General features: G+C 44.5%; 1 protein-coding gene across 1 annotated transcript in view; it reads left to right on the forward strand.

Moving 5' to 3' along the window:
- Positions 1-7,499: 7,499 nt before the first annotated feature.
- KDSR (3-ketodihydrosphingosine reductase) overlaps positions 7,500-27,452 on the forward strand; it is a 39,264-nt gene continuing 19,311 nt past the window's right edge. The window contains exons 1-6 of the mRNA XM_032602983.1: positions 7,500-7,715; positions 12,743-12,832; positions 14,855-14,911; positions 19,645-19,710; positions 19,903-19,998; positions 27,190-27,381. Coding sequence (XP_032458874.1) covers positions 7,608-7,715; positions 12,743-12,832; positions 14,855-14,911; positions 19,645-19,710; positions 19,903-19,998; positions 27,190-27,381 — 609 coding nt within the window. The 5' untranslated portion in view covers positions 7,500-7,607. The remainder of the gene's footprint in view (positions 7,716-12,742; positions 12,833-14,854; positions 14,912-19,644; positions 19,711-19,902; positions 19,999-27,189; positions 27,382-27,452) is intronic.

The raw sequence follows: 27,452 nt of genomic DNA on the forward strand, positions 1-27,452 counted from the left end.
AGAGCTCCCTTCCCCCTTCCTCCAGGTGAGGACACGGTGAAAAGACACATCTGTGAACCAGGAAGTGAGCTCTTATCAAGCACTCAATCTGCCAGTGCCTTGATCTTGGACTTGCCAACTTCTAGAAATGTGAGAAATAGATTTCTGTTGTTTATAAGCCACCCAGTCTATGGTATTCTGTTATAGCTGCCCAAACAGACTAAGATAATAGCCTTAATACTTTTCTCAAGAAGCACTGATGGGAAAAATATTTCCTTAATGATTACATGTTCAACGGGTGAAATACAGATTAGCTGGATAGAAAACATTCCTTCCTTGAGGATCTTATACATGTATCAGTGTTCTCTCATGTTCAGTGTCACTGTGGAGAAATCTGAAACTAGCCTGATTTCCTTTTTAAACAAATGACCTGATTTTTTTTTTCCTGATTGACCAAAGTCTTCATTCTTTTAAATCCAATGTTTCTTTTCTATAGTTCTACATTTAAGTTCATTATCCCTTCTGTATTAGGGCTCTCCAGAGAAACAGAACAGATAGAAGATATGTATATACATGTACATGTATATAAAATATAAGAAGTTGGCTCCCGTGTTTATGCAGGCTGGCAAATCCCAAGATCTGCAGGGTGAGTTGGCAAGCTGGAGACCTAAGAAGAGCCAGTGTTTCAACTCAAGTCCAAAGGCAAGAAAAATAGGCAATGTTCCAGTTCAAAGGTCATCAGACAGGAATAATGATCTCTTCCTTGGGGTAGGGTCAGCCTTTTGGTTCTATCTAGGCCTTCAACGGATTGGATGAGACCCACCCCCATTGGGGAGGGCCATCTGCTTTACTCAGTTTACTGATTTAAATGTTTGTCTCATTAAATACACTCTCCCAGAAGTTCCCAGAATAACTTTTGACCAAATATCTGGGCACCTGGTGGTCCAATCAAGCCAACACATAAAACTAACCATCACACCACCTGAGTTAATTTTTGCAGAAGGTGTAAAGTTGAGGTCGAGTTTCCTTTCTTTGTCGATGGATGTCCAATTGTCCCAGCACCATTCCTTTTTTTTTTTAACATCTTTATTGGAGTATAATTGCTTTACATTGTTGTGTTAGTTACTACTGTATAACAAAGTGAATCAGCCATACATATACGTATAACCCCGTATCCCCTCCCTCTTGCGTCTCCCTCCCACCCTCCCTATCCCACCCCTCTAGGTGGTCACAAAGCACCGAGCTGATCTCCCTGCCAGCACTATTTCTTGAAAAGGCTACCTTTCCTCCATCAAACTGCTTTTGCACCTTTGTCACAAACCAGTTGGGTGTATTAGTGTGGCTTCCATTGACCTCTGTATATCCCCCTCTGCCAATGCCACACTGTCTTTATTACTGTAGCTAAATAATAAGTCTTGAAGTCAGGTAGACTGATTCCTCCCACTTTTTTTTTTTATGCTTTAGCTATTCTAGTCTCTTTGCCTTTTTATATAATTTTAGAATAATCTTGTCTATAGCTACAAAAACAAATCTTGCTGGGATTTTGATAGGAAGTACATTGAGATAGTATATCAGTTTGGGGAGAACTGTCTTCTTCCAAATTTTTTTATGGTGATAAAATACACCTAACATGAAATTTACTACCAATCATTTTTAAGTGAACGGTTTGGTGGTATGAAGTATATTCATATCGCTGTGCAACCATCACCATCTTCATTTCCAGAATTCTTTTAATCTTGCACCACTGACACTCTGTACCCATGAAACCGTGACTCTCCATGACCTCCTCCCCCAGCCCCTGGAAACCAGCATTCTACTGTCTCTCCTTTCTTTTTCTTTTTAAAAAAATTTTAATCTCCCCTTTCCCCCACATCCAGACTCTGGTAACCACCATTTTGCTCTCTATTACTTTGAGTTTGGATTTTTTTTTTTCTTTTAGATTCCATGTATACGTGAGACCATGTAATATTGGTCTTTCTGCGTCGCAAAGTTTCTGTGAAATGTTTTCATATATCACTTGGTGTAATGTCCTCCAGGTTCATTCATGTTATCACAACTGGCAGGATGTCCTTATTTTTTAAGACTGACTAATATTCCATTTTGTACATTTACTGCATTTTCTTCATCCATTCATTCATTGATGGACATTTAGGTGGTTCTAAAACCTGTTGGTGAAGTCCCAACACGGACTACAGTTCTACAGTCCGGGTGAGAGGTGCTGGGGCTACAGAGGTTGACAGAATTAAGGTGAAAGGTTGGATGAAAATTGGAATGTTGGGGCAGACTGTGTGAAGTGGTTGTGTCTCCTTTACGTGAATGTACTCTGGGGATGGATTTTGTGTCTGATTGGGGAAAGCTTCCCCTACCTCGCACTGTAAATCAGAAGGCAGGTGATTCTGCCCTTCAATATTGATAGACCAGGCTAAATGGGAACCAATAACATTGCCTGCGCCCACACAGGCTGTTAATTGTAAACAGTATGGGAAGGAATTCCCTGGCGGTCCAGTGTTTAGGACCCCGTGCTTCTACTGCCGGTGGCCCAGGTTCGATCCCTGGTCTGGGAACTAAGATTCTACAAGTCTCGTGGGGCAACCCCCCAAAAAAAAAAAAAAAAAAAAAAAAAACAACCAGTATGGGATACCTGGTTGACAAAACATGTTATAAGAACGGTGTCTAGTTGGTTTATTTGAATTTTGGAGGTGCATATATTTCCTCATCTGGAAATGTTGCTAGATCTTCTCCATAAAACCGTTTGAAAGAAATCCTGGAATCTTTACTCAGACTGGGGGGCTTATGGCAAAAGGCTGTGAGCGCCACCTGTCAATGGCTGCTGAGATTTTAGACCAGAGAATTGCCATTTAAGGGGCAATTACTAGCTTGCTATTGGACATTAATGGAAACTGCCCCAATGACTGAAGTACATAAAAATAATCTTGAAACCTGAAATACACATGTTGTCTTGGGTGATGTTAAAGAAGCACTCTAATGGAGAAGACAGTGCCCAGAAGGGTTCCATTAGAAAATGGAACCGGTTTTGCAGGCACACGGCCCAGGGAAATGCAGAGAGGTGCACGTGCGTTCACAAGCAGGTAGACTCTTTTGCCCTAGGGCCGACTTTGGAACCACTTGAGGAATTGCTGAACCTGTAGTTACCTGGGCAGTGCCGTCTGAGTAGCTCTGTGTTGACCAAAAAGGAGCTGTTTTGTTTATGGACGGCAGTTTCGAGGTGAGCAGACAGCATCGCGTTGGAAAGGCTACAACTCTGATTGGAAAAGATGAAAACATCAGCTTGGTGGGCTGAGTTACCTGCTGTGAGTCCCTAGATTTGGGTTTTCAAACCAACGCATAGGCAGCGGCTAACGTCCTGTCCATGTGGCTGGGTAGAAGGGCAACAGAAAACTGGCCCATTAAAGAGATGCCTATAGGGGGCACGGCCCTGGGGAAATCACTATGGGAGTTTAAGGAGTATGTTAAAGTAGAGCATGTCACTGTTCATTAGAAGAACCTCCTTCTAGGATCAGAAGGTGATTGGAACCAGCAAGTGGATATCCTGGTGTGCCCACTTGAGGTGGCCACCTGAGTACCTGAAAAGAGTGGGTATGGGGGGCTGCAGCTCAAAGATGGGCTGAATCTAGACCTTGTCCTCGTGTACCCTCTGGGGCAGAAAATGCCAAGAACTTTTTTTTTTATCTGCCAACAAGAATGGCAGGGGCTGCAGATGGCTATGGGGCAGATTCCCCAGGGGGGAAGGCTCAACACAGAGCCGGTGTTTGGACTGATGCTGGTAGCCCTGGAAGGCTACAGATGGGTCTTGACAGGGATAGACATACTCTGGACTGGGCTTTGCATGCCCAGAGGTAGATGCAAATGCTCAAAATACTATGAAAGGACTGGACCAGAAGATATTGCATGAATCTGGACTTCCAAGTTACATTTCTTCAGATCAAAGAACACACTTTATACTAAACCCATAGTGTCCCATAAAATAAAATTAAATTAAAAATGTTTTTAATGGAAAAAAAAGTAAAAATAAGCCCATAATGTCCAACGATGGGCAAGGAGCTATCACATCAGATGGATGTACCAGGTTGTGCACCATCCATAGAGTAAAGGTCTAATAGAGAATTGGAACAGGCAATCGAAACGTTTGTAGTCTCAGATGGGGGCGGAGGGGCAGATTTACATGCCTTCATGAGTGTGTGCTGACACTTGCCATGAGGAAAACCAAGAAAGGGTCCCCAGTAGGTAGATTTCTCCACTTTTCTGGGGGTTCCAGAGGCGAAGGGGTGGGGGAGAATGCTGCTATGCCTCTGCAGTTCTTTCCGTGGAAACAAGATGGTGGTACGACTACACTTTTCTCTCTTTTCTCCACATTGCCTCAACTTTCTTATTTTTGTGCCTGATGCAGTGGTCTCAAGCACCAGGGCTCCAACTTTGCATGCTGGAATCAGGGATGATCCCCAAGCAAGAAATTGTAACTATACTTTTAAACCTTTACACCAGAATTCCTAAGGGGCTGATGAGTGAATTATGCCTTCACTCTACCTGACACAGTTGGGATTGATCATGAATGCAGCCGTATTGCCTAGTGGTTGGCAAAGCCCACTCGCTGTGTGCCTGTGTCACCCTGCCCTATGTGATGGGTAGGAGTGGACTGAGAGGAGGATTTTGCTGGACTAGTGTTCGTGCCAGCAGTCCGGAACAGCAGAGTGCTAGGCTGAACATAATATCCTTTCCAACGGGGAAAAGTTTGAGTAAAAGTAAATCACAAATAGAAGGAGAATTGGTAGCCAAGGGGAAAGGAATGAATAAACAGATTATATGACAAGGAAAATCCGAAGCTACATAAATGCCTTGAGCAAGAGATGATACAGTCTCTGAAGAGAGCTCAATTAGAAGATGTCTGGATGGGTGAAGATCACTCCTGTTTTGGGAAACGCATAGAGTCGGATGGAAACTTGCAAACCTGAGTGGCATTTCTTTGGGAGACATTTTGATTGAATGATATGCTAAGCTTGACCAGTTGTTGATGACTGAGTGAAACTCTAGCAAATGTGCTGCTATCTTTTGACCCTTATTTTTCAGGTTCTGTTTACTACTCACACCTCGATATGATGTAACACTGGCATCGTCTTAGCAGCAAGATTGCAGTACTGATATTGATGGTCAAATCTGTTGGGAAATTGAATTAAGAACCTCCTACTCCACACTGCCTCCTTCAAATGGTAGGCATATATTTGTTTTGTTGTAGAAGAGCTTTGGATGGATGGCCTTGCCTCAGGAGAAGGTCTGGCCTTTGCCGTTGGCTTCTTGGAGGTATTCTATCTCAGACCTGATAGAATTGTCCTTGTTTAGATGAGGGCTGGCCAAACTGGATTTTAGGGTGGTCATGCCAGAAAGACCAGTCATGTGATTTAGGTGGAAGTCTCCTGTCATGCATTATCAGCTGACCTGGACTCTGCCTTTAGCCACATGGGCAATCAATCAATCATGCCTAATAATGAAGCCCCAGTATAAACTCTGAATGCCAGAGGAGCTGCCCTCGTTGACAACACTCCATGGATACTGCCACACTCCGGTGCTGGGAGGGTCACATCTGGAGCTCTCCAGACTTTGCCCTGTGCACTTCGTCCCTTGGCTGACATTCGTAAACCATAACCATGAGTAAAACAGATCTCAGTGAGCTCTCTGAGTCCTTCTAGCAAATTATCAAACCTGAGGGTGGCTTGGGAGACCCTCCTCCAAACTTGCAATTGATGTCAGAAGCCTTGGGGACTGTACCCTCAAATCTTGCAATCTGGCTAATTCTGGGCAATAAGAAAGAAGGAAAACTCAGATCAATTCCTTTGTTCCCTAGCACCTTAGTATTTCTAAAAATAACTTCAAAAAGGAAAAGCAAAAATACGTGCATTATGCAAACCAAAACCGTAATGAAATGTCACTTTACACCCAGTAGGGAGGCTATAATTAAAAAGACAAATGATAGCAACTGTTGGTAGGGATGTGGAGAAACTGGAACCCTTATATACGGTTGGTGGGGACCGTAAAATTGTGCAGCTGCTTTGTTAAAGTCTGGCAGTTCTGGTTAAACAGTTACTAGAAGATCCAGCAATTCCACTCCTAGGTATATACTCAAGAGAAATGAAAAACTTATACATGAATGTTTATGCTCACAGCAGCATTATTCATAGTAGCTAAATAGTGGAAACAGGGCTTCCCTGGTGGCGCAGTGGTTGAAAGTCCGCCTGCCGATGCAGGGAACACGGGTTCGTGCCCCGGTCCGGGAAGATCCCACATGCCGCGGAGCGCCTGGGCCCGTGAGCCATGGCCGCTGAGCCTGCGCGTCCGGAGCCTGTGCTCCGCAACTGGAGAGGCCACAACAGTGAGAGGCCCGCGCACCGCAAAAAAAAAAAAAAAAAAAAAAAAGTGGAAACAACCTAGAGGTCCACCAATTGATGAGTGAATAAATGAAATGTGGTGTGTCCACAGAATGGAATATAATTTGGTTATAAAAAGCATGAAGTACTGATACATTGTACCACATGATGAACCTTGAAAACATTATGCTAAGTGCAAGAAACCAGACACAAAAGGCTACACATTCTATAATTCCATTTATATGAAATATGCAGGATAGGCAAATCTACAGAGACAGATTAGTGAGTGATTAGCTAGGGCCGGGCCAGGATGGGGAGGAACTGGGGAGTGACTGTGAACGGGTAAGGATTTGTGTGCGCCTTTGGGGGTGTAACTAAATGTTCCAAAATTGACAGTGGTGACAGTTGCACAACCCTGACTATACCAAAACCCATTACCTATGCACTTTAAACGGGCGAATTGTCTGGTGTGCAAATTAGATCTCAAAAAGCTTTTTATCTTTTTTAAACCCTGCCTTGGTAAAGGAGATGAACTCTGAGCTCAACGAAACTGAATGATGTGGGCGATTTTTAAAACTCCATGTTAAGGCTTTCCCGGTCCTCTGCAAAGCGAAAGTGGGCTGTTACCATTTTCTAAGTACGCCAAGAAAATACGAAATGGAGCCCGGGATTTCAGAGCTCGATCCCCCTCCTTCCATACACTAACGAGGTGACGAGATCCCGGAACCGGGGCTTAGAAGGCTCCGACCCGCCTCCTCCGGCCTCGGGCGGACGGCACCCGGAGCCACGGCGCGGAGGGGCCCGACCCCGGGAGAGCGGCTCGGGAAGGCCCGGCACCCGCTCTCCGCGGTCCTAAGCAGCACACTCGCCACCAGCCGCGAGCGTCACCCAGGGGCGCGCCGGGGGGCTCCACCCGGGCCCCGTCCGCTGCGCGCTCGAGGCAGCCCATCTCGCCGGCGGAGGGTGCGGGACCCCGTCCTGACGCTGGGAGCTCGGGGACCCCGGGGACCCCAAAGGGCCGTCCGCTCGATTAGGCGGCAGCCGCGACGCTTTAGCCACTGGAAGCCCCACCCCCCGTGGTCGCGCCCTTCGCAGGCTCCGCCTCTTCCCCTCCGGCCGCCGCCCCGCCCCGCGCCGCGAACCCAAACACCGGGCTCGCACTGCGCGCGGCCGCGCGTGATCGCCGGCGCAGCCGAGCCCTGTGCGCCTGTGCCTGCGCCGCCCGCCCCAGGCCCCGGCCTCGGCCGAGCGATGCTGCTGCTGGCGGCCGCCTTCCTCGTGGCGTTCGTGCTGCTGCTCTACATGGTGTCTCCGCTCATCAGCCCCAAGCCCCTCGCCCTGCCCGGGGCGCATGTGGTGGTGAGTGGCCTCCTGTTGCTGCGCCGCCGCCTCCCGGCCCGCTCGGTCGCCCCGAACCCCGGCGCGCCGGTCCGCGACTCAGGCCGGGCCGCCGACGTCCCCTTCTCCAAATGGAGGGTCACTTGCCGCCCTCCGCCCCGGCACTGTCTGTTCGGAGGGCTTCGGGGACCCTCCCTCCGCTGCCTCTGGCTCCTCCCGGGGCCGGAGAGCGGGGCGGCGCGGGCAGCGCCAGCGAGCTGGGTTCCCGCACTGCAGGGGCTCGGGAGGCTCTCGTTAATCCCCGGGGCATCCCTGGGATCTGGATATTTTTGTCCTCGGGTTTCCCGATGAGTCAGCTGAAGAACAGAGAGGCTGAGAAACTTTGCCAAGGACACCGCGGTCGGTGGCGACGCCGGGCAAGGCGCGCGGTCCCGGCGGGGTCGCAAGGAGGCGGGCAGCGGGGAACCGGGTCCCAGCCTCCAGGACCCGCCGAGGCAGCTGGGAACTGGAAGGTGGCCTGTGCGAGTGACAGTTGCCAAAGGAATACAGGAAGTGACTCACCTGGCGGGGGGACGGGATTGCTCTGAACCCGGTGGGCTGGCAGTCCTGGCTAGCGGTGTTGAGTCGCTTCTGTCCAGTCTACACTGCCTGTCTCTTGTGAGCTCAGCCTGGGGTCGACTGACTGCTGTCCCAGTGCAATCCTCTGCCGTCGTTTTGGAGTCAGAGGGATGAGCGGAACGACCTGGCTAGTTAGTGCTTTAGGAATGAAGGGGATGTGGATGGATTTGGTTTGTTTCTTACCAGAAGCTCATGTCTTCAAGGATCCCTTTTCTGCAGGTGGGGCACCTTTCTTAAAACAGAGGGAATGCCTTCTTACCTGCGCCCAGCACGTCACATTTTGCTGTGGCTTTCTGGTCCGTTTTCTTACTTGATTTTCTCACAACCCCGGGGACATTGAGGCGGGAGGTTATGAATAAGCAAAATTTGTTACTAAGCTGGCAGTGCAAATCCTCCTGGTGCCAGAGGTGACATATGGGTGTCTCCGCTAAAATCCGAGCCTCTTCACCGAACTGGGATGGGATGGAATGGTCATTGCTTTTAGTGTGCTTTAAATCGGGACAGAGTTTGTGGATGGGAACATATATTTTCTTTAATTTCTCTCATAAAACTATTAGTGTTTTTCCAAATCCTGCTATTTCTGCTGTGGAAGATAGAGGAGGAGGTGAGTGTAAATTCATTACAGAGGGAGAGAAGAGCAAAATTTTACAGTCATGCTAAAGTCTGAAAGTGTCACATCTGCAAGAAGACTTCTGCCTCAAAAGCGTGGCTTTAAAAGTTGGAATTTTCAGAAGTGGTATTTGCAGAGCATAACTTGTAAAAATGTAAAGTCAAAGCAGTAATGAAAAATTTCATTCAGTGTTTATAAGGGACTTTCAGTTGATGTTGACTCTGGTCCTACCAGCCCCATCATGCTTCTGCAGGCTGTAGATAAGATAATAAACACATCTCCTGGGGTAGATCCCGAAGAATTTCTTATTTTCACTATCCCGTTTTAATATGCCGCTATAAATAATGTGAGGATGACATGAATAATACACATGATGTCACCATCTGTCTTCTTTTTTAATGTCATAAAAAGAGTGAAAGTGTAATTTTTTTTCTTGAGATTTGTTACGACTAGACCCAGTTGTGTTAGAAAAGGGGCCAATGTTCAGAGTGTCTTGCTGATGGGAAAGCGTGAGCAGGCTTAGGTCATAGCTTGTTCTGTTTTTAGAGCAATTCTGATAAACTAGTGTTATCTCTCTAATTACAGTGGTAAACCTATTCAGCAAGTCTTACACAGTATATACTTATTTAAATCAGCTGTTTTTTTTTTTTTTTTTAAAAAAAGCTGTTTAACTGACTTGGTGAGAACTAGAAAATCAAGTCCTCCCTTTTGGAGAGATGGGTGGGAGCAGCTGTCCTTGCAGCAAAGCACCCCTTCTCTTGCCCTCAATAAGAGGTATATGGTGCAAATAAAGAGATAGTAACATTTAAAACAATATTTGCAATGAACAGTAAGAGGGAGTGACAAAGAAAGGAATTAAACTGTTATCTTTAGGGTCTCACATCTCAATTTACCAATGGCCGGGCAACTCAATACATATTTACCATTTTTCTCAGCCATTAGGAAAATCTCTTATGTTTTCTTATACCAATCAAGAGTAACATAGTCTAGATGGACTTATGTATATTCTTAGATACCTTTTATGAAGTAGCTGGCTTAGCCTAGAAGGTCAGTTTCCCATGAACCCTGACCCAAAAGTTGAAGTCTTATTCTTGTTTTTATGGACAAATCTTATAAGGTTACCCCTGTCCTTGGCTGTGCAGTAATTTAACATAGCTTGCTTACCTATTACGGTCTAGAAAAAACGCCAGCAATAATCGGAATAGCTACATGGCACTTTAGAGCATATAAATTTTCTCAATAACCTCATCACTTCAGCTTCTATCAATTCATTGAATAACAAATAGTGAAATCTTACAAGTTTTTTTTGGCATTGTATTTTTTTTCAGGGAAATGGCATCGTACACCATTTTGCAAATTAATGTAGACAAGTATTTAGCAACTGCTTATGCAAAGTGCTGTGCTAGGAATGAGGGAGATAACTTGGACTTGGTGCTTGTTGTCAGGGAACTTAGAGTCTGGTAAGGGAGCTAAGGCAGGTACAGAAGTAACTGCATGAAGTAGAAGGTGACAGGCAAAGGACAGGACAGAGGGACAGAGTCCGGAAAAAATTCTTGGAGGAGGAGACATTGGAACTGGCCTCTGCGAGTTAGATAGGATTTGGAAATGCAGCTGTGTGGGAGATGTTGAGTGGAGGGACCTCTAGGCAGCAGGAACAACATCATGAAACAGCTAAGGACATTTTTAGGGACCTTGCTAATTGCTATGGAATTGGAATATCTGGTGAAAATTCATAAGCCAAAACTACCCATGAAATATTTCAATAGCAAGGAGGTCCTCAGAGGCAACTGTTAGCTGGGGCAGCAGGTATATTTTTACAGTAACCGGTAGATAATTGGTTAATTTTCCCAAAGAAATCCCTTCATTAGTGAGAAGTTGAGGCTCAAGAGAAAGTAGGGGCATCTCACGGACATAGGTACATTGTGTAGGAGGATGTCATGATGATTTTAAAATCGTGAGATCGATTGGTCAGAGATATTCTTTACAGCATGATTTATATCTAACAGTAAAATATTCGAAATAATCTAAATGTCTAACAATAGGGAAATAGTTAAATATTTTTTGATACGGCTGTTTAATGCAATATTGTAAAGCCTTTTAGTTTTTTAACCTCAGACATTACAAAATAATGTTTTTTAGAGTAGGATGCAAAAGCGTGTAAGGACAGATGCCTCTCTGACACTTGCTTTCCCCCCTCACCTGACGACTCCAGGCCCCCCACTCCCCTGGCCCATGTTATAAGATGTGTATAGGGAAAATGACTAGAAAGGTAATGTTACATTCGTATTATTAAGTAAAATATATATTGAGTCCTTCCTGTATGCCAGGCCTTGTACTAAGCGCTAGGGATGCAGTGGGGAGCCAAGATAGAGTTGGTATTCTTATGGAGTTTATGGGGTGGTAATGGAAGAGATGGTTGTGAGTCAAATAATCACACAAGTAAATGCATGGCTGTTTGGTTATGGAGTGATGTAAAGCAAAGAAAACAGAGGATGCAGTGCTGCAAAGTGGGTTGCGGTGGGGTAGAGGGCAGTCCATGAAGGCTTTCCTGAGGTAGTGAGGTAGAGCTGAGATTTAATGGGTGAATCGATGCCAGTTAGATGAAAAGAGGGGAGGAGAGCATTCCTGGAAGGGAAAATAGAATGTGCAAAGGCCCTGTGGTTGGAGAGAGCATAGAACCAAAAGACAGCCAGTATGGCTGAGCTATAGATGGTGAGGGTTAGACTAGTGCAAGAAGAAAAGCTTTACTTTTCAGTATTTCCATGTGATCATGTATTACTTTATAATAAGCAGTCGTTTAAAATATCATAAGTGTATGCAAGTGATTATTCTTTTCATCTCCTGTAGAGCTGGTCATGCATAGGAGATGTGTAGTAAAGAAATGGTTCATTTGGGTTTGGACTCAAAGGCAGACTAGTGTTTTTTATTTTTACTTTTTAATTTATTTTATTGAAGTATAGTTGACTTACGATGTTAATTTCTGCTGTACAGCAAAATTTTTCATATTTTTTTCCATTACGGTTTATCACAGAATATTGAATATAGCTCCCTGTGCCATACAGTAGGGCCTTCTTGTTTATTCATTCTGTATATAATAGTTTGACCTGCTAATCCCAAACTCCCAATCCATTCCTCCCCCACCCCCCTCCCCTTTGGCAACCACAGGTCTGTTCTCTGTGTTTGTGAGTCTGTTTCTGTTTCATAGATAAGTTCATTTGTGTCATATTTTACATTCCACGTATAGCGATATCATAGGATGTTTGTCTTTCTCTGTCTGGCTTACTTCACTCTGTATGATAATCTCTGCATCCATCCATGTTGCTGCAAATGGCATTCTTTCTTTCTTTTTCATGGCTGAGTAGTATTCCATTGTATATACATACCACATCTTCATCCATTCATGGATGTTTAGGTTGTTTCCATGTCTTGGCTATTGTAAATAGTGCTGCTGTGAACATAGGGGTGCATGTGTCTTTTCGAATTATCAGACTAATGTACTGTTTATTAGCTAGATGTACAGGGCACTTCCCCCTCTCGTCCCCGCCCACCCCCCCACCCCCCCTGCCACAGTGAACTCAGAAAAATATCATAGGTGTGCAATTGATAGCTCAGTACTGGAAACAACGCAGGCCCGGCTGACAGTGTAATCTTTCCACGTCTGCACTTAAACTCCATTCATTAGGTCTGGGATGAAGATGCTACAGTAGCTGAAGATCTAGTTCCTGTAGGTTGGGTTTTAGAGCCCATCATAGTTATTTTAAATAAACTTCCCACAGAAGGGAAATTTCAAGTGCTAAGATTTCTTAACTTCTGCTTTTAGGTTACAGGAGGCTCCAGTGGCATTGGAAAGTGCATTGCTATCGAGTGCTATAAACAAGGAGCTTTTATAACTCTGGTTGCACGAAATGAGGTAAGTCTTCTAGGTTCATTACTATTCACCTACTAATTCATCGTTACATTGGTCACAGAGGCTATGCGACCGTCACAGTGTTCACACTGGTGGGGAAATCGCTCACGTCTGTGGTTGGAGGTGTGATTCCTGAACCACTGGTTATTTCTTGTATTTGGGACAAAGACTTCTTGGCTGAAGTCAGGTTAGTTCCACAGATATTTTTTCAGTGCCAGCAACTCTTAGGCAACATCATGGACACTGCAGATCTAGGAGCGGCCAAAACCTAGTTAAGCACACACCTGGCCACAGGAAGCGCGGGGGCCGCCACCTCCTCGGAGGTGCCGACAGCAGCCATTATGGGGCTCATTCCTAAGTCCTGAAGGATGACGTGTAGGTGTTTTTCTATAATTTGCTTATGACATGATCTCCATCTCTAGTGAAACCCAGACCCTGCAGGGGAATCTCACTCTTCCCCAGCAGTTTAGCAAAACATGTGTCTCTCTGTGCCGAGTCAACACAAGGTCTGTTTTTCTTTCTTTCTTTTTGTTTTTCAAGTGTCTGTTATTCTTGCCAGAGCCCAGAGCAGTGACACTGTATTCCCACGAGCAGTCATGGCGTCCCCTTGCTTTATGAGTGGGGGACGGACGGACCATGGCTGTCCTGCCCAGTGCTGTCGTTCTGTGCTTGGCCTAATTGCTTGGGTCACAGTGGGTGCTCCAGACATCTCTGTTGGATGAAGAAATGAAGGGAGGGATGATGGAGAGAGTGGGTGCTCCAGGGCGGCATCGTTGATTGGGGGTTTTGGCTTCACCTGTGAATAAGGAGGGCGGTAGTGTGGTGGCTGCCAGGTAGGGGTGCACAGCTGAGCAGGGCTCAGTGAGGAAGGCAAGTCACGGGGGGCCCGGGGGAGATGCGTAAATAATGACACAGAATTAGGCTCGGGCGTCCATCATTTCTTTTAAAAATGAAGAAAGGCACAATTAGCTACCTTTTATTTATCCCCTGACCCCTCCAACAACGCATCTGCTTTGGCGTTGAAGCCACCTTCCATGACTGAAAACACGACTGTGATAAAATGGCATTTTGTGAGATTTAAACAATGCTGATATCTGACAAAAGGCAGATGAAAAACGAGGCAGGGAGTTCAGCATTTCAGGTGCTCAGAAGCTCTTTCTGTGGTCCTGGCATTGCTGGAGGTGAATGAGCCTTCTGGCACTGATAAAGTCTTTATTTTCTAATGTAATTTTCTATTCTGATTTTGGCAAAGTCAGGTGGTGTACATCTTTATTAATAGAATAATATAATTTTATTATAGGCACATTCTTGTTTAGAAAACCCACGTGTCTTTTAGAAGGATTCCCCCCCTTCTGTTCTTCTCTGCTATGGTGATGTATTTAAATTTCAGCTTTTATAGCAAATGAAGGCACTGTAAACCGACCTCTGTCTTCTTGAAAATGACTACAACAAGCAGAACTGAGACCTTGGAAGAATTACACAATTACGTGGGTTATAGCTTTGCTTGTCCTCAGAGTGTCTTCGAAAGTATCCAAGCATAAGTTTACCTAGTCCGTCTGAAAACTGATTTTGACTATATTTGCTTTTCAGTAGAGGAGGAAAACATTGGACGATCTCGTAGGAAAGCATTCTTGACATGGAATCACATGTACCCTTAAGTTTGGGAAGCACTGCATATCAGCATGGTTGTTCTTGTTTCATATCTAAGTAACATCAAATTAAAACATTTATTAGAATTGGTAGGGTGACCCTTAGCAATTAATACTGATAATAGGGATTTTGAGGTTCATTAATTTTTATTATTCTCTTTCTCTGCAATGAATTTTAAAACTTACTTTCACTTAGCCATAGCTTAGCATACTTTACAGCTATGTGTCCACCATAGCTCTGCAATATGGGTGCTGTCCTGCGTGTTTTTTGGCATTTAATAAATCCTTGTACAACTAATTGCTTTTTCTCTCCTTTTAAACAAACAAGTGGACAAATAGACAATCAGTAGAACTAATTGTTCTCTGTTACTTTCAGGACAAACTGTTGCAGGCAAAGAAAGAAATCGAAAAACACTCTATTAATGATAAACAGGTAAAAATCACTGCCCTCGTGATGCATTTTCTATACTAATCAACACAGGTGTGCAGAGGAAAAGAAGAGGTGCTTCAACTGTGAATAGTTCATTGAAAGCACGTAAGCTTTTCCTAATTAAAATACATATTAGGCTGTCTTTAAAAAGATGAAATTATTTGAATTGTCTAGGATTTCATGTTATTACCGAAAACAATGTATAGACTCTAACACACATACACACACAAATGATCAAATAACAGAGTGCTTTCCTAGAAAATGATTTCGTTGCAATTATTTATTTAAATTAACTTGAGGGGAAGGAAGTATTAAATTTTTTTTTTTGGTTGTGGAAGTTTTTGATGAATAAAATGGTATGTATATATATACAATATGTATTTTAGTATAAAACATAATAATAAATCGATAGCCACACACTCATCACCAGCTTAAGAAATGCCATTTACCAGGGCCCCTGAAGGCTCCTCTGTTCCTCCCATCAGCCTCATCTTCCTGTCTCATTCCTAGAGGCAACCCCCAACTTGATTTTCGTGTTACTTCTTCCATTGCTCTTTAAAAATAATTTGTCCATAAATGCCTGTGACACTAAGAAGAGTATTGTTTACTTCGGCTTCTTTTTGAACTTTATGGCATCCTTCTTATTTTGCTAGCTTTATTGTGATATAATTCACATACCATAAAGTTCACGCATTTAAAGTGTACAATTCAGTGGTTTTTAGCTTATCCACAAAGTTGCACAGTTATCACCAGAATCAATTGTAGAATACTTTCATCATCCCATAAAGAAAGTCCATATTCATTAACAGTCACTCCTTGTTCTCTCCCAACCCCCGCCTAGCCCTAGGCAATCACTAACCTACTTTCTCTCTCTCGGTTTGTATAACATCATTCTTTGTGTACGCTCACGCAACTTTATTTCTTCACCTGATACTATTGTTCACATTCCTCTCTGTTGCTGCATAAAGTAGTAGTTCATTCTTTTTTTTCCTTTTTTTCCTGCTGTCTAGTGTTTTCTTATATGTATAGACAACCTTCCATTCATCAGTTCTACTGTTGGGTGGATACTCAGGTTGTTTCCAGTTTTTTTGTTAGTTTGCTTTGTTTCTTTTTTTTTTTTTTTTTTTTTTTTTTGCGGTATGCGGGCCTCTCACTGCTGTGGCCTCTCCCGTTGCGGAGCACAGGCTCCAGACGCGCAGGCCCAGCGGCCACGGCTCACGGGCCCAGCAGCTCCGCGGCGTGTGGGATCCTCCCGGACCGGGGCACGAACCCGTGTCCCCTGCATCGGCAGGCGGACTCTCAACCACTGCGCCACCAGGGAAGCCCCTTGCTTTGTTTCTTGCCGTTACTAAAGTTTATCCCTTTGTGCACTTGTGCAAGAATGGAATACACCTAGAAGTGGAGTTGCTGAGTTGAGCGTATGCATCACCAAAGTGTTTACACTCTCACCAGTAGTGGTCGTTGACGCTTTGCCAACACTTGGTATTGGCAGACTTTCTAATGTTTGCCTTTCTGATGAGTTTTAAGTGGTGTTTCACTGTAGTTTTAATTGCCTCTTTTCTTTCCACGAGAATATATTAGAGAACTTTGCATGTCAATATAAATGAGTCGGCCTCATCTTTTAGAACTGCTGTGGCATAATATTGAGTACCCCAGAGTTTATTTAATCTGTTGCCTCTTGTTGGCTATTTGTATTTTCTTTTCTTTTGCATTCTGTGCTGCACATAAAAATCCTCATCCACCTCTCTTTGTGCACCTATGTGAGTTTTTCTCTAGTACCGTGGCCTCTGCCAGTATCTCCTTCTCTGAAGCCCACAAACATTAGAAAGCTGCCAGCTCAGCAAATCTCCCCAGTTTTTCGTTTTTTTTTAAATATCCCCGTAACTTCTGATAGAGAATGAAACATCACCCAGAGCCACAGATCTGAAATGTCCTGGCTGAAGGCCAGTCACGCCTGCTGCTATCGCCATCTCTGCTCTGGGCTTCTTCCTCGTTATTCCCACTCCTTCATCTATCAGGAGGCTTCAGGTCATGTGGAAAGTTCTTGACTTGCACATCAAGGAAGGCGAAGATCATCGGGCTGGGCTGGGCAAGTAGGAGCCTGATCCTGCCACTGGGCCCAGAGCTGGCTTGTTACTCCTCTTAGCAAAAGCAGTGCCCTGGGGGCATTCTTTTTCCTGGGAGTTGGTAAACATTTTTTTTGAAATGTTACTGACCTGTGGTACAGGTTTTATTCACAGTAAATGATCTAATACCGTATGAAAAGGCATGTTTAAAATTAATTGTATGATTCCTACTCTCTTTTTTAAAACATGTCTTCTGTATGATGATGGGATAAAATTCAAGGACAAGCCCACTAGTCTGGAATATTCCAGGTTACGTTTGCGAAGGGGCTTGTTTCCTTTTCATAGGAATTTAGGCCATTAGGATGGGATTCCTTCTTGCATTAAATACAGCTTCCTGCCTGATGTTATCAGTCCTAAGGCAACGGGGCTCTTTTTATCCAACCCTTTGGCCTCACTTCTCACATCATGGCTTCTTAGAGCTGGGAGGGATCTTGCTCGTCACTAGCCTGTGACACTGTTACTGTACAGGTGAGACCACTGCAAACGTCTTGGGTTCCGCTCAGCTGGTGAATGAAGGGACAGGATTGGAACCCCGGCTTCCCCAGTGCCGTGCCTGTTCTTCCCACCACAACACACGGCCTTGGACTTGCAACTGCACCTGGGTGCATATCGTGGGTGTGTGCACCCTTCCGTACACACACGCTCTGTCTTCCACTTGGCTTGGCGGCCAGTCTCAACAGGGAGGAAACCATGGAAAGACTGAGAAACTGCCAACACCCTTCTGCTTCTCTCAGTGACCTCCCTGGGAACATAGAACATTTCCTATGTCAGAGGCCTAAGCTCTGATTTGAAAACATTGTCTGAAAAGGAAAGTTAAAACAGTAGCTTGGGCTTCCCTGGTGGCGCAGTGGTTGAGGGTCCGCCTGCCGATGCAGGGAACACGGGTTCGTGCCCCGGTCCGGGAAGATCCCACGTACCATGGAGCGGCTGGGCCCGTGAGCCGTGGCCGCTGGGCCTGCGCGTCCGGAGCCTGTGCTCCGCAACGGGAGAGGCCACAGCAGTGAGAGGCCCGTGTACCGCAAAACAAAACAAAAACAAAACAAAACAAAAACCAGTAGCTCACTGTCCCCATTAGTGTTCTTAATTTCTATGTCATAAATTTCTATCAAAGTAAGCACCAAGGGACTCCCCTGGTGGTCCAGTGGCAGAGATTCCACACTCCCAGTGCAGGGGGTCCGGGTTCAATCCCTGGTGAGGGAACTAGATCCCACATGCATGCCGCGACTAAAAAAGATCCCGCATGCCGCAGCTAAGACCCAGCGCAGCCAAATAACTAGATAGATAGATAGATAAATAAATACATACATTCCCCAAACAAAGTAAGCACCGAGATACATGCTTTTTCCCCCTTTTCCCCTCCCTCCCTCCCTCCCTCCCTCCTTCCCTTCCTTTTCAAAGACTAAATGGCTGACCTCTTCCCATCATCCCTCTGTGCTGTGCATCCCTAAACATGGCCAGGTTTCTACTAGGTGGGCTTGGACTCAGCTTGGTGACCCCTCATCTAGAAAATCTGTAAATGGCAGTTCAGTCCAGAGTCAGGGACCTCAAGCAAACCTCAGAGTGAACCAAATGTGACTTGGTTTCCCCTCGGCTCCCACAGGCCCAGATCTGCCCTTGGCCTAGTAAGATGATTCCACCAGCTTAGCCTCCCAGCTCGGCTGGACTAAGGAGGCTTCTGGGAGTAGATCCTGTTGACTTATCTCTTTATTCCACCTACTGGTATTGAATCCCAAGAGGGCAGTGATAGCTCTGATACTGCTCCAAGAGGAGTATTTTTTTAAACGTATTTATTAAGTTTGCTATTATTTTTTGACCACTTTATTGAGGTAGGATTTGTGTACAATAAACCACACCAATTTAAAGAGTTCAGTTGGATGGCTTTTGACTGATGTATCACTAAATGCTTGTGAAACCACCCCTGAAATCCAGACACAGAGCATTTCCATCACCCCTGGAGTTTGCCCTGCCCCTCTGCACCCTGTTTCTCCCTCTACTCCTGGGTGCACGTGGCTTGTGATGTACTTCCTGTCACTATAGTCTAGTTACGTTTTAAGAGGAGAGTTTTTACATTTCTTTTTCTAGCTTTAGTGAGGCATACATAGACAAAAATTGTATATATTTAAGGTCTGCAACATGACGATTTAATATATGTTTACACTGTGTAAGAATGACCGCAAACAAGTGGATTAACACGGCCAACACCTCACGTAGTTACCGCTTTTGTGTGTGTGGTGAAAACACTTCAGATCTACTCTCTTAGCAGATTACAAGTCTACAGTACAGTATTAATAACAATAGTCACTATGCTGGGCATTTGATCCCCAGAACTTATTCATCTTCCACCTGAAAGTCTGTACCCTCCAACCAGCATTTCTTAGAACATTCTTTTGAGTTTGCTCAAAAGAGTTTTCTTCAAGAAAGTGCACCCCCGACCCCATTTGTCTCTCCAAATTGCATTGTCAGCAGATTTCAAACCCTGCAATCTGTACCTCTAAAACTGGACTCATTCTCTATTGGAAGAAAATTGCCTTTAATTAAAAAAAAAAAGTTCTTTTAAAGGTAGTTTCAGACCCCTGCATAGCTTTGATTATTTTTTTCTCTGTCTAACAGGTGGTGCTTTGTATATCAGTTGATGTATCTCAAGACTACAGCCAAGTAGAGAATGTCATAAAACAAGTAAGAGGTTGGGTTAATTGGAATTAATCCGCTCGCCTTTCGATTGGTTTGCCATTTTGGTGTGTGGCTTGGAGTTGACATATCTTCCTTGTAGATTTAATAGTTTCATAGATTTTATTTATTGGCATTGATTGGCTACTAAGAGATTCCTTTCTTCTCTTTCTTAATGCCCACTCTGATACATTTTTCCAGGCACAGGAGAAACTGGGCCCAGTGGACATGCTTGTAAACTGTGCAGGAATGTCACTTGCAGGAAAATTTGAAGATCTTGAAGTTAGTACTTTTGAAGTAAGTAAAAATTTGTTTTTTCCTCATTGGGGTAGCCCACGCACTAAAAGGGAGGACTCATTCCTGGCTAACGGCTTTATGAATGAAATAGGTGAAATGCGTTCAGATTTAACAGAAGCTTTAGAAAACTAGAGGATGGACAAGATTTTAGTCACAGTGACCATCCAGCCTTAGAAGTTTAGACAAGTCTCTGAACCTTGGTTTCCTCAGCTGTAAAATGGGAATGAAACCTCCAACCTGACACAGATTACTGCGTTGATTCACTGAGGTCATATCATCAAGAGAGCTCTTTGTACGCCAAGAGAGGCTGGATTTTCTTGTCAAGTATCAGTGTTTTTAACAATGAAAACCCAAAAAAGGTGAAGAGCAGACTCTAGAGTTTTGAAACCAAGAGACAAAGATAATGCGTCATATTCATATTTATGTTTTTAAAAAGGTCAGCCAAAGAAACGCACATCAGATCTGAAGGCTTTCTTAGGTGCAAAACATGTTTTTCTTTTGTTGACATTGCATCAACCATCTCTTTCTTGCTGGTCTCTAGAGCCTTCCTGGTAGCCATGGATTTTGAATGATTTGCTCTGTGAAGTTAAAATGCATCCCCCTCTTATGGAAGAGGAGACTCCAAGAGCAGCAGTTTGCATCTTGCTTCTGGCGGACTGTGGGAAAGCACCGTAAACTCTGTGATTGGGCGAGCTAGGCGAGTCCAGATGGAGAGGGAAGCAGAGGGATGCCGTAGCGGGGACTCTAGTGTCTTAAGGCTCCTTTATCAACTCGGCATAAAAGATAGTTGTCTTGACCTGTATGCCATTATCTCTAAGTATTGACAGGGAGATTCTGAAGATTTTCTCAACAGCTGTGTAAAAAATCAGTTGTGGGAAATAGTTGTAGTCTAGGTATGAAGTGATGAGGGGAGAGACTTCAGAGGCAGCCAGCGAAAGAGGAGTATGTGTGCGTGCGTGCGTGCGTGTGTGCGTGAAAGATGATATAAAGGGAGAATCAGCAGACTCGCCTTGACCGGTTGTGGACAGCAAAGAGGATGGAGGTGTAAGTAGTTATGTGGCTGTAATAAATAAATGCATAGTTGTAAAGCTAAGACCTCAGGACGCGGGGTGTGTCCAGGGACAGAAGGGGAGGGATTGTTTCCAATTGTGTGTTTGATGGAAGTCCGAAGGTAATGGAGTGAATGATTTGTGGGGATTTATAACTGAGAAGAATAGAAGGAACTAAGAGTATAAGACCAGGTGACTGTGTGGGACTTCCCTGGCGGTCCAGTAGTTAAGACTCCGCGCTTCCACTGCAGGGGGTGCGGGTTCGATCCCTGGTCAGGGAACTAAGATCCTGTGTGCCACTCAGTATGGCCAAAAAAAAGACCAGGTGACTGTGTGTGGGTATCAATGACAAGGAGAAAACGTGAAGCAGGTGAGATGAAGGAAGAAGTAAAATTCATGTATAGAATATGAAGCATATGCTGAAATATTTAAAAAAACCTCAATTTATTCTCAACCTTCAGTCTCCAGCACACTATCTCCTTCCTTCTGTCTGTCTGTCTCTCATTCTGTCTCACTTTCGTTTAGAAAAACAACTGATTTCTTTCCCACCCACACCAGTACCCACGCACACAGACTGTTGCTCTGTCCCCAGCAGCATGGGACAGTAGGAGAAAAGCTGGCCTTTGGCATCAGTCTAAACCAGTTTTAAATCTTAGCACAGCTGGTTTCAAGTCTAACCACTTACTACCTGTGGTCTCAGGCAAACCGTTCTTCTTCCTTCTGGCCTCAGGTTTTCCTCCATCCTCAGCCTCCATCTCTGTGAATGGGACGTACGGCTCCCAGGGCTATGAGGATGAAGTAGCATAATTGGGTACATAATGCTCGGCTCAGGGTAGCCGTGTGTAAATATTAATGTCCTTTGTCTTTTATTCATTCAACCCACAAATATTCGAGAAAGCCTCTAGTGAATCGAGTGTCGTTCTAGGGCCCGGGGATGCTGTGGTGAGCGAGAGAATAAAGGCTTGGCCCAGCTAAGGTGGGACAGACCAGGCAGGATCCAGCTTATCAGCAGTGTGATTACAGATGCGCTAAGTATTGATACTCGGGGGAGAGGAAATGGGAAAGGAAAAGAGGAGGCTCTTTTACACAGTGTGGAAGGTGACCCGAAGGGCAGGTGCAGAGACACCAAGAAGGAGATCCAGTCCGGAGAGCCAGTGGCTGCAGGGGCCCCGAGGTGGAAAGAGCCGGGCAAACTCCAGGAGCTTGACTAGGAGGCCAGGAGGCCAGAGCTTCCTGAGCCCTGGGCATGTGGGATGGGGCCACTTTAGATTTCAGTTGAAAACCTCTGAAGGGGTTTAAGCCAGGCTAGGGAGTAGTGAGATCTGCATCGCAGCTTTTAGAGGCTCTTTCTGCCTGCTGTGTCAGGAGACTTTTAGGACTGTCAGGGTGATTAAGACAAGGGTTGGTGGTGTTGCGAAGTGGATGGAGGTGCCGGCGTGGGTCACTGTGGAGTGAGGGCGGTGAGAACAGAGGTCAGCACGGCGCAGGGGCTTAAGCAGCTGACAGGGGATGTTGGAATTGGCCTCACCTCCGAAAGGACTGGGCTTTAAAGAGGAAGGCTGGTTAACCCCAAACCTGTTGCTCTATTCCAGTGACAGGGCCTCGTTCCAGGGATGGTTTGCTGTGGGCCCCGCCGTCTCTGGCCATCGCCCCTCTACCCCTGGCTGCCCTGAGAGGAGGCAGGAGGCCACTGTGCTGCAGAGGGCGTCCCCTTCGCAGGCTGTCACGCGCCCCTCTGCTCTCTCCCACCTCGGTCTGGTCACTTGCCTTGTTCTGGTCAAGTCCAGGTGTGGGCTTATCACCGACACCCCCTGTTAGAACAACACTACCACGTTTGATGCATTTTCTGAAGATAAGAGTTCCTTTTTCTTTAAGATGAATTCTATCTCAATTATGTTCTTTGGTTTGTTTGGAATTTTTTTCATTTTAATTTTGCTGAAGTTCACATGCATGTAAATCGCAGGTACACAATAGTTTGTGCTGTCATGACTCATTGCCGGGGGACTTAAATTAAGCATGTCCTGTGTGGCTCCACAGGGAGAGGACTCGTGGAAATGTGCTCCTGGTTTCCTCTGGACTTTGGCCGGTGTGCCTTTTGCCCCGGCTGGTCTCGCTTTGTGTCCTTTCACTGTGATAAGCCTTAGTCGTGAGCACAGCTGTGTGCAGAGTCCCGTGAGACCTTCCAGCAAATCGCCCACACTGGAGGTGGTCTTGGGGAACACCAACACACTTCTCTTAATTTTCCTTTTCAGTGGTTTTCTCTGTGGGTTCTTGGAGCTGTATCTTGTTTTATCTACCTGTAGCTATCAATGAGAGTAGTTTTTGATGGGGATTACTCTGCTGCTGTAGATCCATTTGGGGAGAACAGACATGTTAATAATGTTGAGTCTTCTAACCCTTGTAACATAATATATATCTCCATTTATTTAGCTTAAGTTTTCTTTAATCTCTCTCAGCAGTGTTTTGTAATTTTCAGCGTATGGGTCTCGCACGTTGTTTTTCAGTATTTCATGTCTTTTGATGTTAGTGTAAATGGTTTCTTTCATTTCAATTTCTGAGTGTTCATTGCTAATATAGAAAAATACAATTGATTTTTGTGTACTGATCATGCAGTGTTGCTGAACTCAACTATTAATTCTAGCGCTCACTGGACTTTCTACATGGAAGGTCGTGTCATCTGCAAGTGTTACTTCTTCCATTCCCATCTGCATACCCTTATTCCATGGGCTGGAACTTCCAGTACAGTGTTGAATAGAAGCTGGTGAAAGCAGACATTCTTGTCGTGTTCCTGACCTTAGGGAGAAAGCACTCAGTCTTTTACTATTAAGTATGATGTTAGCTGTAGTTTGTTTTTGTTCTCTTTTTTAATTCTTTTTTTTTTTTTTTGGCTGCACTGCACAGCTTACAGGATCTCAGTACCCTGACCAGGGGTTGAACCCAGGGCCACAGCAGTGAAAGCCCAGAATCCTAACCACTAGGCCACCAGGGAACTCCCTGTTTTTTGTTTTTGGTAGATGCCCTTTATCAAGTTTAGTAGTTTATCCTAGTTCGCAGAGAGTTTTTATAAGGAATGAATGTTGAATTTTGTCAGTTGCTTTTTCTGCATCTATTGGGATGATCATAGAGTTCTTTTTTAGTTTGTTAATATGGTGAATTACATTGACTAGTTTCCAAATGTTTCCAACCTTGCATTCCTGGGATAAACGCTGCTTGGTTGTGATTATTATTATCCTTTCTTTGTTCTTGAGGGATATTAGCTATACTGTTCAGTAATGTTATTTTGTGATTTTTGTATAAGGGTCAGGGTGGCCTCATAGCATGAGGAGGGGAATATTCCCTCCTTTTCAATTATCTGGAAGAGTTTGTGTAGAATTGATTTATTCTTTTTTAAAGGTTTGGTAGAATTCACCAGTGAAGCCTGAGGTTTCCTTTGTGGGAAGGTTTCTAACTTTAGTTTCTTTAACAGTTGAAGGGCTACATCTATATCTTTCTATCTGTTTCTTTTGGAGTGACCTTTGGTAGCTTGTCTCTTTTAAGGAATTTGTCCATTTCATCTACGTCATTGAATTGGCAAAAGTTATTCATCATATTCCCTTATTATTATTTTAACATCCGTAGAGTTTGTAGTGATGTCACCTCTCTCATTTTTGATATTGATAATTTGTGTTCCTTCTCTTTCCTACCAGTATGACTACAGATTTATCAATTTTGTTGATCTTCTCAACAACCAGCTTTTGGCTTTATTGATTTTTCTATTTTTTTTTTCTATTTCATTTATTTCCTTTTATTTTTATTACTTTTTTTTCTGCTTACTTTTGCTTTAAGTTGCTCTTCTTTTTATAGCTTCTTTAGGCAGAAGCTGAGGTCATCCATTTAAGGCTTTTTCCCTTTTCTAACACAGATATTTAGTGCTGTGGATTTCCACCTAAGTTCTGCGTTAGCAGCATCCTACAAATTTTGATAAGTTGTATTTTCATTTTCATTCGGTTAAAAATATTGTATAATTTCCCTTTCCATTTTCACTTTGACCCTTGGATTATTTAGAAGTGTTACTTAGTTTTTAAATATTTGGGGGATTTTCCAGAAATCTTTCTCTTTCTGATTTCCAGTGGAATTCCATTGTGGTCAGCAAACATACTTTGTATGAGTTGAATCCTTTTGAATTTATCGAGACTTGCTTTATAGCCCAGAATATAGTTTGTCTTATAGCCATTCCCTGTGCACTTGAAAAGAATATATAGGATCAACCCCGCATATCCGAGGATACAGACAGCTGACTGTACCGTGCCATTTATATGAGGGACTTGAGCATTTGCAGATTTTGGTATCGGGGGGGCGGGGGTCCTGAAACCAATCGTCCATGGATACCGAGGGTTGGTGGTATTGTGCTGTTTTGGGTGGAGTGTTCGATCAGTGTCGATTAGGTCCAGTTGGCCGATAACATTGTTCAGGGCTCCTGTCTCCTTACTGATTTGTGTCTGCTTGTGTGTCAATTATTGAAAGTGGGGTACTGAAATCTCTGATTATGACGGTGGGTGGGTTTGTCTATGTGACTTTTTTAAACAGACTCAGCCCACATTCCTGTCCTCCAGCCCCCGGCGGTGCCTGGTGTGCTGCATCAGCCTTTTGGGGCTTCTGTGGTTTAATCTTGCTTTTTTAGTTTATCTTCTCCTCACCTCGCATTCAGCTTTCTGCCAGGTTAGTTCTCACTCGTCATTCTTTTCAACGTCCGAAATGTCATTGCTGCGATTTTCTTTGCTCATGTGGATTCTTGCCTTGAAAAAAATCTCTGTTGAGATTTTAGTGGGGTCTCAGAAGGGAGCTAAGGTTTACACATGGGTTCAGTATGCCTTCTTTTTTTGTCAAACCAATATAATAATATTAAAAAACATTTGGGGGGGAAAAATGGGAATCCCAGAATCCTAACATAGTCACTTACAATTTTCTACATTTCTTTGGTTTTGTACCTGTGCACATGTACTTTTATTTAATATTCAAAATAGTTGCAGTCACGGTGTAAATACCGTCTGCCCTCTGCTTTTCTTTTTTTTTTTTTTTTTTTTTTTTGCGGTACGTGGGCCTCTCACTGTTGTGGCCTCTCCCTGGCTCACGGGCCCAGCCGCTCCGCGGCATGTGGGATCTTCCCGGACCGGGGCACGAACCTGTGTCCCCTGCATCGGCAGGCGGGCTCTCAACCACTGCGCCACCAGGGAAGCCCTGCCCTCTGCTTTTTTTAAACTAAGTATTTCCCCCTGGCCTGCTGGTGTTTCTGGTCATTGTTTCTAAAAGTTACTTAATGCTGTTGAGTTAACGTTTCATGATGGACTTAAAGTTTGCCAGTGAAGTGTTTGGTTTCACATGGTGATAGATCTAGTATTTTTACAAGACTTTTAATATAGAAACATTGTAATGCAGTATCCTGAGACTTTCAGGTTGAAAATGTAAGGTTTTTAAGAGTTCCCAGGATGAGGGGAAAGTAGATCTTGGTGCCTCTGTGAGTTCTTACCCATCATAATATAAGAGCCGACATTTATTGAGTAATTGCTGCAGGTCAGGGGCTGTGCCAGGCGCTTGCCTTGTGTTTCCTCTTTCAATCCTTGCTGCAGGCGTGTGAGATCACACCCATATTAACCCTGTTGTCACTGAGGAAATAAATAGAGTGTCTGACTTTTCTGTTCATCATCAAATAGGCAGTAAACGGTAGAGCCCAGGCTTTACACCACAGTCGCTGCTGTCAACCCTGGTCCCCGTCTCTTTGTGGTCTTCCTGTCACTTAGAACTAATAGAGCTGGAAATACTTGAAGCTCTTTCCTCAAAACTGTTTCTCGAAAAGTGTTACCTGTAACATGCAGTGTACTTTTTATAAGGAGAAGACTAATTTTGACCAGTCTTCAGCAAAGATGTAAGTGCTCTCGTTGTGAGAATGTAAGGCTAGATTGAAATAGGCTCCCAGTGGTAGGTCCTGTGTGTCACGGTCACCTACAGGATCATTAGGCCTTCATTTGTTCAGCAGATCGGCTGACTCCCAGTCACTCGGGCTCCACTGACAAGCTCAGACTTGGTGAGAAGGCAGGATGCCCGTGGGATGCAGCCTTGGGGCGTTGACCTTGCTTAGTTCTCGCGGCCTCTTTGTTCCCTGCAGAGATTAATGAGCGTCAACTACCTGGGCAGCGTGTACCCCAGCCGAGCGGTGATCACCACCATGAAGGAACGCCGCGTGGGCAGGATTGTCTTCGTGTCCTCCCAGGCGGGGCAGTTGGGCTTATTTGGTTTCACAGCCTACTCTTCGTCCAAGTTTGCCATCAGGGGATTGGCGGAAGCTTTGCAGATGGAGGTAAGAGCTGTCTTCAGTCAGCCCAGCAATATATGTTCCCCTTTAGTCTGTAACTTCCTTACACGTGTCAT

This window comes from Phocoena sinus, chromosome 14, assembly GCF_008692025.1.
Source record: "Phocoena sinus isolate mPhoSin1 chromosome 14, mPhoSin1.pri, whole genome shotgun sequence".
NCBI classification, from domain to species: domain Eukaryota; kingdom Metazoa; phylum Chordata; class Mammalia; order Artiodactyla; family Phocoenidae; genus Phocoena; species Phocoena sinus.